The following is a 13854-nucleotide window of genomic DNA, read 5'->3' as shown; positions in this document are numbered from 1 at the left end:
TTCAAGGCAGGCAAAATTGCTGACCTGGAGAGTGTACAAAGAACTTTCACGGCACACATAAGTACGGTAACGCTCCTAAATTACTGGAAATGGTTGAAGGCCCTTGATGTACATGTATATTCCCTGGGCTGCAGGCGAGAGAGATACAGTGTGTATGATAATACACACTTGGAAAATCCTAGAGGAATTAGAACCAAACTTTACACGAAAATCACTCCCTATGAAAGCAAAAGACTCGGCAGGAGATGCAACATTCCCCCAATGAAAAGCAGGGGCGCCATGAGTACACTTGAGAGACAGCACAGTAAGTGTCCGGGGCCCAAGACTGTTTAACTGCCTCCCAGCATACGTAAGGGGGATTACCAACAGACCCCTGGCTGTCTTCAAGAAGGCACTGGACAGGCACTTAAAGTCAGTACCTGACCAGCTAGGCTGTGGTTCGTACATCAGTTTGCATGTAACCAGCAGTAGCAGCCTGATTGATCAGACCCTGATCCACCACAAGTCCTGGTCTCAGACCAAGCCGCCAGAGCATTGACCCCCGAAACCCTCTGCAGGTATTTAGGCTCAGCTCAGGGAACTGGATCACAGATCGAGTTCTTTAGATCAAGAGCCCCTCACCAGGGTCAAGGAATCTCCCTTGAGGGGTCATTTCCCTTATATCTCCTCAAATAACAATTTATAAAAAAAAAAAATTTGTTATTCCATGCTGTGCATAGGTTATATGTCTTGTAAAATAATGACGGGGTTCCACCAAGATAGTAATCTTGACCAGGTTGACAATTTTGGTTATAATAATTGAGTCAGAAATGGTGATGACAATAATGCATATGCTGTATTTATGGATAAATGCAGAAATAATGCTCTTCCCCCATGGATATAATAATAACAGCAATAGACAGTAGTAGCGAAGCTGCCACTGTTCAGTATTGGGTATTGACAAGAAAATCAGCAGACCAGAGGAGAAATCACTCTGGGTTTAAAAAACTGTATGTGCTTGAAAATTTGGGTATTTGGTTACAGAGATAAACTGTCACATGCACTTGCAAAGTTTGTACTGACATTAAAAAAAAAAAAAGGGCAGTAAAGAAGACCTTTAAACTATAGGCCTGTCCTGTGGACAGCTATCAGATACTGTACTATGGTTTTATTTATCTTTCATATGAATCATTATATAGTCTATATAAGTTGTATTATATACTTATAGAAAAAAAGGTTATTATTATTATTTTACCTCGAGCTATTATGATAATAAAATTATTCAAGAAAGAAATGGAATGGCAGATTGCATTTAGATAATAACTTCTCAGAAGGAATATAGTATTTGGAAATAATGCCAAAATTTCTTCAAAAGTATGGGGTAATACTACGGTAATAAAAACGATTGGAAATCCCTACAATGGTACTTAGGTAAATTAAGCAAATGGATTATTCTGGTTTAGAATGCTTTTTCTACACCAGGAAAATTCTTACAGGGAGCTATGGTAGATCTATAAGAAACTAATAAAAATTAATTCTAAAATGCCCAGTAGTTAAGCATTATTACCTTAGTGCTTCTTTTTGATTATTATAATAATAATAATAATAATAAGCATTATTACATAATATAGTTTTCATTGAGCCGTAGTACATTATGTGAAGTACAGTATAGAAGAAATTATTAGTATTTTCATGACTCAGAACACATATGATCATGGCACCAAGAACGCTACGACCTGGAGCTGTCTACCGGTGTGTCGTTACCATCTTATACCTCGATCATCCTGTTGATGTTAGGGCATCATTGCAAAAGGATGGAGTGGAACTGTCTTCAGCCAAGCAGGACATCATCAAAGGTTATCCAGAAACCTTACTCCTGCAGGTCAGTTATGTTTAGCACTGTAAGTAAGTGTATTTACGTACAGTTACACATTAGTACAGCCTCTCCTCACTTAGCGACGTGCTCGTTTACCGACGACTCGGACTTACGATGGGCTCTCTGACCAGTATGCATACCTAAATTATGTATATATATTAGAGCTGATTTCCTCTATTCTTTTCATTACAGTGTACAGTACACAATTGTATAAACATCTAAAAATACACTAAAAATATTGTAAATGGTGCAAAGGTGACATAAAAACAATATCAAAGATGGTTGACACGAACCCAATACCATTATACAGTAGTATGCTCCTCACTTAGCAACGAATTCATGTACAGACGTGGTCTTAGGAACGGAACTCCGTCGTTAAGTGAGAAGAGGCTGTATAGTTACAGATTTAAACGATTAAGATTATCATACATAGTAACGTGTGTCAATTACCCAGAATAACCCAAAAAAGTCAGATGAAGTTACTTATATCCATTTGCATGTTTGATACTGTAGTTGCTGTATTTTAGATAATTTTTCGGCTAAGTATTGTACTATATTGTAATGTTATGATTATATGTAAAGTAGACCCACTTTAGTGAATGTTCACAAAAAAATAAACGTGGGATGAGGGCAGTATGGTGCTCTAATAAATTTGTTTCAACTTGTCATGAAGTTCAGTAGGCTTTGATGCTTTGATGGTGCCTGATATGAGGAGTTAAAATTTTTATGTAAATTCATTTGCTCAGAGAAAAATAGTGCCTTTTTTTTTCTATAGGTTATCACTTCAGATTTGAATGCATTTCATCAAGACTTGGCACTGGAAGCATTAAAAATGACTGTGATTTCACGAGAATAAATGTTGAGTCTTTCAGTATATTATTTTCATGTATCTGGTTTGCTCTTTTTATCTATGTGATTATGAAGTAAAAGCTATACAGTGGCAAAGATACTAATAGCTTATACAAATCTAATAATGATTAGCCCGTAAACGGTCCAAGCAGATCTACGTTCACATGTGTAGTGCTACAAAAGTAGATCTAAGTCTTTTTTACACATTTTCAAATGTAGAAAAACAAAAAGATGATCAACTTTTTTTACATACTTTCAAATGTTGAAAAAACGTATATATATACGTTTGGACCGTTTACGGGTTAAGTCGCCATATTGCAGGTTTCTTCAATTCGTCCATGTATTCTTTAATAGATATTGGAAATGGTTTATGGAGCATGAAGACTTAAGAATCATGCTTCTAGTGACTGTAATTCTACACACCTTAACCCCTTGACTGTTGCAACCCCAAATCCTGAGGTGTCTCCTGGTGTTGCAAGATTTCCAAAAAAAAAAAAAAAATTATTTTTCTTGTGAAATGATAGAGAAACTTTTCCCAATTGTAATGACACCAAAAGAACAAAATTTGATGGAAAACTGACAGAATTATGCTCTCGCGAAGTTAGCGACCTCTGCGATATTTACGAATAGGCGATTTCGCCCACTTTGAGCCCTATTTTTGGCTAATTCCATTGTTCCAGTTGACCAAACTCATAGCTATTTCTGTAGAACTCCATTTTTTCTATCGATTGAGTACAAGAAACTGCCAATTTACCGATTTAAACTACCCAATAATGTGGTCAGAAATTTGCAATTTGGCCAATTTCATGAAAATGAAATGAACAATGCAGACATTTCTGGCTCTAAAATAACATTTTCTTTGTTCATCAGTCACGTCTTCAGGCCCCTTTGATATTACTCTTGCTTTCTATTTTGAACTTTTATTCAAACAAATAACAGAATATTTACAGTTATGCAGACTACTGCAATATTGTAATAATTGTATAAATACAGTGGACCCCCGGTTAACGATTTTAATCCGTGCAAGAGGGGTAATTGTTATGCGAAATAATCGTTATGTGAATGAATTTTCCCCATAAGAAATAATGGAAATAAAATTAATCCGTGCAAGACACCCAAAAGTATGAAAAAAAATTTTTTTTACCACATGAAATGTTAATTTTAATACACACAAACTGAAAAACGCATGCACACTTACATGACACTTACTTTTATTGAAGATCTGGTGATGATTGATGGGATGGGAGGAGGGGAGAGCATTATCTTCTTACTGTTTAGAAGGGGAATCCCCTTCCATTAGGACTTGAGGTAGCAAGTCCTTTTCTGGGGTTACTTCCCTTCTTCTTTTAATGCCACTAGGGCCAGCTTCAGAGTCACTGGACTTCTTTCGCACAAGATATCTGTCCATAGTGGCCTGTACCTCTCGTTCCTTTATGACTTCCCTAAAGTGTTTCACAACATTGTCAGTGTACAGGTTGCCAACACGGCTTGCAATAGCTGTGTGAGGGTGATTTTCATCCATGAAGGTTTGCACTTCAAGCCACTTTGCACAGATTTCCTTTATCTTTGTAGTAGGCAACTTCTTCAATTTCTCTCTCCCCTCCTCTGAACCAGTTTCCCCAGGTCTGGCCTCTTGCTCTTGAAGTTGATCTATCAGCTCATCAGTGGTTAGTTCTTCATTGTCCTCCTCCACCAACTCTTCCACATCCTCCCCACTAACCTCCAACCCCAAGGACTTTCCCAATGCCACAATGGATTCCTCAACTGGCATAATCCTCTCAGGGTTAGCCTCAAACCCTTCAAAATCCCTTTTGTCTACACATTCTGGCCACAGTTTCTTCCAAGCAGAGTTCAAGGTCCTCTTAGTCACTTCCTCCCAAGCCTTACCTATAAGGTTTACACAATTGAGGATATTAAAGTGATCTCTCCAAAACTCTCTTAGAGTCAGTTGAGTTTCTGAGGTCATTACAAAGCACCTTTCAAACAGAGCTTTTGTGTACAGTTTCTTGAAGTTGGAAATAACCTGCTGGTCCATGGGCTGCAGGAGAGGAGTGGTATTAGGAGGCAAAAACTTCACCTTAATGAAGCTCATGTCCCCATAAAGTCGCTCTGCCACGTCTGTAGGATGACCAGGGGCATTGTCTAACACCAGGAGGCACTTTAGTTCTAATTTCTTTTCAGTTAGGTAATCTTTCACATTGGGGGCAAATGCATGGTGTAACCAGTTATAGAAAAATTCCCTAGTGACCCATGCCTTACTGTTTGCCCTCCACAGCACACACAAATTATCCTTGAGGACATTCTTTTGCCTGAACGCTCTGGGAGTTTCAGAGTGATACACTAATAAAGGCTTCACTTTGCAATCACCAGTAGCATTGGCACACATGAGAAGAGTAAGCCTGTCTTTCATAGGCTTATGTCCTGGGAGTGCCTTTTCCTCCTGAGTAATGTAGGTCCTGCTTGGCATTTTCTTCCAGAACAGGCCTGTTTCATCACAATTAAACACTTGTTCAGGTTTCAGTCCTTCAGTTTCTATGTACTCCTTGAATTCCTGCACATATTTTTCAGCCGCTTTGTGGTCCGAACTGGCAGCCTCACCATGCCTTATCACACTATGGATGCCACTACGCTTCTTAAATCTCTCAAACCAACCTTTGCTGGCCTTAAATTCACTCACATCATCACTAGTTGCAGGCATTTTTTGAATTAAATCCTCATGCAACTTCCTAGCCTTTTCACACATGATCGCTTGAGAGACGCTATCTCCTGCTAGCTGTTTTTCATTTATCCACACCAATAAGAGTCTCTCAACATCTTCCATCACTTGCGATCTTTGTTTCGAAAACACAGTTAAACCTTTGGCAAGAACAGCTTCCTTGATTGTCTTTTTGGTGCCCACAATAGTAGCGATGGTTGATTGGGGTTTCTTGTACAACTTGACTAGGTCGGCGATACGCACTCCACTTTCATACTTATCAATGATCTCTTTCTTCATTTCAATGGGAATTCTCACCCTTATTGGTGTACGGTTGGCACTAGAAGCTTTCTTGGGGCCCATGGTCACTTATTTTCCAGAAACAGCACCGAAAACACTGTAATAATACGAAATATTCCGAGTGTATGCTTGGATGTTACCGCGGAGGCTGGCTGGTAAACAATGGCACGGGCGGCACATGTGAGGCTGGCTGAGGGCGCACATTGGACGCGTCTCGGACGAAAATCGGTGAGCGGGTTTTTAATCGGTATGAGCGGCAAAAATTTTGCGATTAAAGTAAGCGGTATGCGAAATAATCGCTATGTGATGCCATCGTTATGCGGGGGTCCACTGTAATGTCAACCCATTCATGACTGCATATTAGAATGGCTACTTGGACATTTATTGGAGAATGACATTATTGTTTACTTTTGAACATCGCCAAAAATCAAACATTTCCCCTACTTTGAGCTCCATTTCACGGTTCTTTTCATCGTAAAACCAATCAAAATCACCTCTATACGTATCTATAATATGTATTCCATTCTATCAAATGAGACCAAGAAAACGAGAATACAACTATAAATACTATATGAAAATAGACCACAAAGTTGGCACTTTAATTAAAAAACGGTCAGAATTTTTTTTTCTCATTATGCACTGCGTGTTGCAGGATTTTTTTTATGTGGTACACACTGACCACACAGACCCATTCTCTCACATGTGGGCCTACCAGCTTTCTCCTGCTTGATTTGAAGCCGCTAGAATTTATGAGTATATATACGTCAGAAACGGTGGCTCGTAAGACATATATATACGACTAAAACAGTCAAAGGGTTATTTTTTGTATTTTTTGTCCTGCTTGATTACTAATTCCCTGTATAAAATAAAGGCTGGAAATTACTTCTCAAAATACGTACAGTATAACATATTTTGAAAGTTAGTACCTGTACATGTATAGTACACAGTACATATTGTTAATTACCATATTTTCTGGCATATAAGGCACATGAGTATGAGATACATCAGATGATGTTTCCAAGGAGTTGTAACGTAATGTAAGTAAACAACTGCTAAAGCGTAACCCGAAGCCTACTCTTGGCCCTAGCCTTGAGCATATAAGGCACAGGCTGATTTTTTAAGAATTTTATGTGGAAAAAAGTGCGCCTTATATTCCGGAAAATACAGTACATACTAGTAATCGAACAATGTTGCACCCAACAGGTTCCAAAGACAAGTGTAGATGGAGATTATCGTTTGCGGGTCGAGGGCAATGTTCCGGGAACGGTTGGTGGCACAGTGTTTTTGAATGATACTCGTCTATTTTTCTCGACCCGCTTCCTCACCATACTTATCCAGACCAACCGTCCTGTGTATACTGGCGACCAGATAGGTTAGTTCATGTGCCAATGTTCCACTCTTAATTTTTAAACAGTCTCTCTCATGTTGATGTATATACTGTATGTATATAATTTTGTTGCTTATTCGTGATTTATAACTGATTGTTTAATTTTTGCTTGTCAGTTATCATGTGTCCTTAATGTAAAATAACTTTGATTTTGCATTGCCATGTACTGTATATTAGAAGGCTTTATAAAAAACTTTTGAAGATGTAGTAGTGAATGTTGGTAGCATTTGATTTATCCCTTAACATTTTTCAATGGTAAAATGTTCACTTTCAGTTCGCTTTCGAATCATCCTTCTGACCACTGAGCTGAAGGCATATGATGATCCTGTAGATGTGTATATTTTGGTTAGTAGTCTAAAAAAACATTTTAAAGTGAATGGTGTTTGTTTAACGTGTATACTGGAAGCATAGTGGTGTATTTGGATACTGTTTTGGGCTGTTAGTCTGATAATCGTGAATTTGAAACTTTGCATAAAACTAGGTTAGGGGGTCACTCATCAATTTTTCTGAAAATTAGGTATGAGATATACTGTACAGAATTTAGTTGCACTAACCAGAACCAAAAAATTCCTAGAATTTTCTTAATTGTGTAACTAATTTTTAAGTCCTCCTTGTGGGTCTGATTTTAATTGTTAAAGAACTGACTTTTTTGAATTATGTAGATAGGAATTTACAATTAGCGTAAACAAAATGCGCAGTTACATTATGTGAGAACACTCGTAGCTTTATTGGTGTGCAGATATCTCTAGTAACTAGAATACTGCAACCCTTGATTTAAGACTTCAGAAATACAGAACAGAATTCAGTGGGCCAGCTGAAGTCTGTTGTTTACAGAATTTACATTTTTTTTTTAAATGTTACTCTGATTAAAATGAAACTAACTTGTACTCCCTAGTTCCAGTTATTCCTACCAGTGAAAGTTAGACGTTCACTAACAATTACTGTATATACAGTAGAGTATACACAGTACTGTATAGGCTTTAACCCTTAAACTGTCCAAACGTAGATCTACGTTTGCACGCATTGTGCCCCAACCTTGATTTTCTCCCTAAGAAAGAATGTAAAAAAAAAAAGTAGATCTACCTTCGGAGCGTTTTGCGAGTGAACGTAGATCTACGTTTGGACAGTTAGAGGGTTAATATTTTCCCAACCCAAAATTTTATACTTTATTATTCTTATGTAGTATAAATTTTTATTTATATTTCTGTACAGCAGTATAGTAATTTTCTAATATACTCTTTAGTAAATAAAAATTGCTTGGTAAATAATTAATAACCACATAAGTGTTAAAATTTATTGTATAATTTAGAAATCTAAACCTTTTTATCATGATATTGACCAGTCGTGAGTGCTAATTTGTAAGGTACTTTGGTTTTGCTTAGTGCAACTAAATATTATGTAGTGTAATAGCATATGACAATAGGTAAAGTTGAGGGTGCTTGGCACTCTTGCTTGATTATTAATTCCTTAAGGGTTCATGATAAAAGAATTTCAATCTCAAAATTACAACATAGATTAAAATTACATTGTATTCAGGGGTACTTTGCAATGCCATATAATAGAAATGTTTAGCTATAAATTTATTTTGGTATTAGTCATTTTGTTAGGTAAGAGGACACAAGTGCAACTAATGAGACATTTTATTGTGGGAACGTTTTGCTCTCCAGGAGCTTTGTTAAGCTGTAACGGCTTGACAAAGCTCCTGGAGAGTGAAATTTTGCCACAATAAAATGTCAAATTAGTTGCACTTGTGTCCTCTTACCTAACATATTGTTGGTAATTCTACCAACATTATTATTTTGCTTATTTTCTTCAGGATCCAGATGGCTATGTGATGCGTCGGTGGCCTTCTCGCCCCACCAATGTGGGTGTGGTATCCATGTCCTTCACCCTTCCATTCTTACCCAAAGTTGGTTGGTGGGGAATTAAGGCACTTGTGAATGGTCAAGAGGAAATAAAGAGGATCAAGGTTGAGAAGTGGTACACACCTCGCTTTGAAGTGAGTGTTCAAGAGGCGTGTTATGTCATTTTAATTTAGATAAGAAAGGAAGCTGATAAAATAAGTGAGAAGAGAGATGTTAGGGTAAATTATCTCAAGCACAGTGTAGGACTTCTTGCACAATTTCTTTCAAATGGTGGTATCCATGTTGTATCTGTTCACCTCTGGCAAAACAGTGAAAGTGTGAATAATGGCGGAAGTGTTTCTTTTTTGTGTCGCCCTGCCTCAGCGGGAGACGGCCGGTGTGTTAAGAAAAAAAAATCCATGTTTTCTTAGTTTTCTTCAGTGATCCTATTGTCTTTTATTCATTTTGTATAATTATCTGTTTTTAGCTATATTAATTGATCTTATGTTTGAAGTGTCCCATCCTTTATCAGTTTTTATAAACCCTTAATGGTTTGCAATATACGTACTTTAACTTTTATTCTCTCCATCTATCATTATATTTGTTAAGAAACAGTACCCATTTTATCCATGTTACTTTTACATTGTTTCATAGGTAATTTGTTATACCTCATTTTCCCTATTGCTGGCACCAAGAAGTCCATTGTTCAATTTTAACTGTACAAATTTATGATCAAATACATTTAATGGCAGTTTGGAGGGATATGTTGTGTATCTTTATATGTATATGCTTCTAAACTGTTGTATTCTGAGCACCTCTGCAAAAACAGTGATTATGTGTGAGTGTGGTGAAAGTGTTGAATGATGATGAAAGCATTTTCTTTTTGGGGATTTTCTTTCTTTTTTGGGTCACCCTGCCTCGGTAGGAGACGGCCGACTTGTTGAAAAAAAAAAAAAAAAACTTTATCAAGTACATGTATGGCACAGTGAGAAAAATTACAGCTCATATAAGACATCTAAGACATTTTCTTAAAAATAGTAGCCTGGCTTTGTCCCATGCTGTGGTGGAGGAGTGGGTGTTACAATGTTGTACACAAGCATTGGTAAAGAACTAAAAGGCACAATACTGTGACTGGAACAATGCACAAATAACCTAGTGTCACTTTCTGAATGGCCTAAGTTGGACCGACATGTTGTTGTAAGCTCCTCTCTCTCGTATGTGCGGGTTATTTGTGTACAAGCATGTTGATGTTGCCCATTTTATAGGTGTACTTGTATTTGTGTAGTTCTTTCTTTCTTTCAACACACTGGCTGTATCCCACCAAGGCAGGGTGGCCCAAAAAGAAAAACGGAAGTTTCTCTTAAATTTAGTAATTTGTACGGGAGAAGGGGTTACTAGCCCCTTGCTCCCGGCATTTTAGTCACCTCTTACAACACGCATGGCTTACGGAGGAAGAATTCTGTTCCACTTCCCCATGGAGATAAGAGGAAATAAACAAGAACAAGAACTAGAAAGAAAATAGAAGAATACCCAGAGGAGTGTGTATATATATGCTTGTACATGTATGTGTAGTGTGACCTAAGTGCAAGTAGAAGTAGCAAGACGTACCTGAAATCTTGCATGTTTATGAGACAGACAAAAGACACCAGCAATCCTACCATCATGTAAAACAATTACAGGTTTTCATTGTACACTCACTTGGCAGGACGGTAGTACCTCCCTGGGCGGTTGCTGTTTACCAACCTACTACCTAGAATTTGTGTAGTTATACAAAACAATTTCTAACAGTTTCACCACTGTAAGCTTGATAGTTTTCAATTAATAAAATGTTTATTTTTGCACTTGTCAGCATTAAGCCTCTAATTGGTATATAATTTTATGTAAAGCAGTAAGTAATGAGCAGATTTTCCAGGTTTGTACAGTACCACCTCTGTATTATTTTGTCAAGAATTTCTTCTTTCCTGGAGGATATATGAAAGCAGACACAACTTGCTTCTCATTTCTCTTGACATTTCAAGGAATGAAGACACCTTTTGATACTAATGAAAGGCTCTGAAGCTAAGGAATTAGAGCTATCCTGCCCTTTCTCAGATTACACCTTTTTCTGTTTTCCAGGTGCTGTATGGTTCTTATGGGTTTAGAGCTTCCCCATGATTATAAATTTTGTGGCCTTTAAGGAACTTTCCTCTTTAAGTAACTAGGATCAGTTGTTACACTTTCTAATTTTTCTGACCAACTCAGTTGTGATTATTGTACATCCACAGGTGAAGTTGTTTATGCCCAAGTACTTTCTGGAGACGGATGAAGCAGTGACGGGTGAGGTAGGAGGAGAATTTGGCAATGATAAAGGTGCATTTGGTAATGCTACTTTAAGACTGTATGTACGCAGCAAACACAGTAAAGACTGGGTCTTCGTAATGGAGGAGGAATTTGTTCCGGTAAGTCTCCTTGACTTTATAATTTAATACTATAATTTAAGTGTGAATGATGGTGAAAGCACTTCTTTTTGGGTCACCCTGCCTTGGTGGGAGACAGCCATTGTGTTAAAAAAAAAATAAAGTTGTGATGTTGGAGCATTGATAAAACTACTATGCATGAGTTATCTGATTTTCAGTATTTTATTTCTAAGAACTTCTCACAAAATTTTACACACCCTCTTTATCAACTAGTTTTTCTCCATTCTTTCCACATGACCAAACATCTCAACTTCTTTTCTTTACATTGAATTAATTTTTTTTAATTTTATAAATAGTTTTCAAATTTTCTCATAACTTAGTTTACCTGGAGTTTACCTGGAGAGAGTTCCGGGGGTCAACGCCCCCGCGGCCCGGTCTGTGACCAGGCCGCCTGGTGGATCAGAGCCTGATCAACCAGGCTGTTACTGCTGGTTGCACGCAAACAACGTACGAGCCACAGCCTGGCTGATCAGGAACCGACTTTAGGTGCTTGTCCAGTGCCAGCTTGAAGACTGCCAGGGGTCTGTTGGTAATCCCCCTTATGTATGCTGGGAGGCAGTTGAACAGTCTCGGGCTCCTGACACTTATTGTATGGTCTCTTAACGTGCTAGTGACACCCCTGCTTTTCATTGGGGGGATGGTGCATCGTCTGCCAAGTCTTTTGCTTTTGTAGTGAGTGATTTTCGTGTGCAAGTTCGGTACTAGTCCCTCTAGGATTTTCCAGGTGTATATAATCATGTATCTCTCCCGCATGCGTTCCAGGGAATACAGGTTCAGGAACCTCAAGCGCTCCCAGTAATTGAGGTGTTTTATTTCCGTTATGCGCGCCGTGAAGGTTCTCTGTACATTTTCTAGGTCAGCAATTTCACCTGCCTTGAAAGGTGCTGTTAGTGTGCAGCAATATTCCAGCCTAGATAGAACAAGTGACCTGAAAAGTGTCATCATGGGCTTGGCATCCCTCGTTTTGAAGGTTCTCATTATCCATCCTGTCATTTTTCTAGCAGATGCAATCGATACAATGTTATGGTCCTTGAAGGTGAGATCCTCCTACATGATCACTCCCAGGTCTTTGACGTTGGTGTGTCGCTCTATTTTGTGGCCAGAATTTGTTTTGTACTCTGATGAAGATTTAATTTCCTCGTGTCTATCAATAATATTAATAAAAACCCCCACAGATCTCATAACCTTTTTCCTTGCACCATCCTTCAAAACTTTGTTCATTCCCATATTCTGTCGCTGTTGTAACCCAGAAATTAAAAGTCCCACCAGTATTGCAGGTTTAAAAAAAAAATTTCTTAAGTGGTAGAGATTCTAAAGGTAATGACACCAAAAAGAGCAAAATTTTATGTGAAACTTATGGAATTAAAAAGGTGAGAATTTGGAAGTTGGGGAGCACTTTTACATAACTGCAATTTTACCCATTTTGTGGCCTATTTTAGACCACTTCCATTAGTCAAACTGACCCAATTCTTGGCCATTTCACTAGTACGTCTTTGTACTATCGACACGCCTCTGGCAAGATTGTGATAGAGTGAGAGATGGTTAAACTGTTTCTTCTTTTTTGGGTTATCATACCTTGGTGGGAGACAGCCAGTGTGTCAAAAAAATTCTACTGAATATAGAAATTATTACTCCCCTTTATATCGTAAGAAAATGTATACAGTGGTCCCTCGTTTTTCGTAATTAATCCGTTCCTGGAGGAGCTACCATAAATGAAATTTACAATTTGCGAATCAATTTTCCCCATAAGAAATAATGTAAATACAATTAATCCGTTTCTGACACTCAGAAGTATTAAAACAAAAAAATTTTTTACATGAAATATACATGTAGTACATAAACAATACAATGGGAAATGATGAATGAAACATTAACAGCATAACACTTACCTTTATTGGAGATTCTTTTAGTGTATGGGAGACTGGAGGAGGAGAGAGATTGGATTGTTTACAGTTTGAAAGGGGAATCCCCTTCCAGCAACACCTCAGGTACCAATTGCTTCTCTGGGGTTGCTTCTCTTCTCTGTTTCTTAATGCCACTAGGACCACCTTGAGAGTCTAGTCCTGTCTCGCAAAGTAACTGTGGAGAGAGCTCTGTTTCTGGCATCTTTTTAACAATTCCCTAAAATGGCCCAAGACTTTGTCACTGTACATATTTCTCACCTTCTTTACCACAGGCTTGGCACTAGGAGCTTTCTTTGGAGCCATGGTAGCTTATTTAGTACTTGCAAGCACTAAAATGAGTGGAATATTATGAAATATTTCGTAGGAGCACTTGAGGGGACCTTCACTCACTGGTAAATAATGCCAGACTGGCTGGGTAGGAAGGCCTCCCCAGCTCACACCATGCGTACGCGTCCTGGACGAACTACTATTCGCGAGTCAACCTATGAAAAGCGAGTCCATGTTTATACGAAAATAACCCTATGATTGGCGAAATTTACGATTGCCGAGAACTACGAAAAGCGA

The 13854-nt window shown here is 38.1% G+C and overlaps 2 protein-coding genes across 3 annotated transcripts in view; one reads left to right on the top strand and one right to left on the bottom strand.

Moving 5' to 3' along the window:
• LOC128687056 (synaptonemal complex protein 1) overlaps positions 1-13854 on the bottom strand; it is a 361887-nt gene that overhangs the window by 213698 nt on the left and 134335 nt on the right. The window lies entirely within an intron of this gene.
• LOC128687057 (CD109 antigen) overlaps positions 1-13854 on the top strand; it is a gene marked incomplete at its 3' end in the record, with an annotated part of 71414 nt that overhangs the window by 2343 nt on the left and 55217 nt on the right. The window contains 5 exon segments of the mRNA XM_070082600.1: positions 1681-1861; positions 6903-7071; positions 7361-7431; positions 8903-9085; positions 11195-11368. Coding sequence (XP_069938701.1) covers positions 1681-1861; positions 6903-7071; positions 7361-7431; positions 8903-9085; positions 11195-11368 — 778 coding nt within the window.

Source organism: Cherax quadricarinatus, chromosome 7 (assembly GCF_038502225.1).
Source record: "Cherax quadricarinatus isolate ZL_2023a chromosome 7, ASM3850222v1, whole genome shotgun sequence".
Taxonomy (NCBI): domain Eukaryota; kingdom Metazoa; phylum Arthropoda; class Malacostraca; order Decapoda; family Parastacidae; genus Cherax; species Cherax quadricarinatus.
Note: the sequence above shows the minus strand (reverse complement) of the source record. Positions and strands in the feature narration are given on the sequence as shown.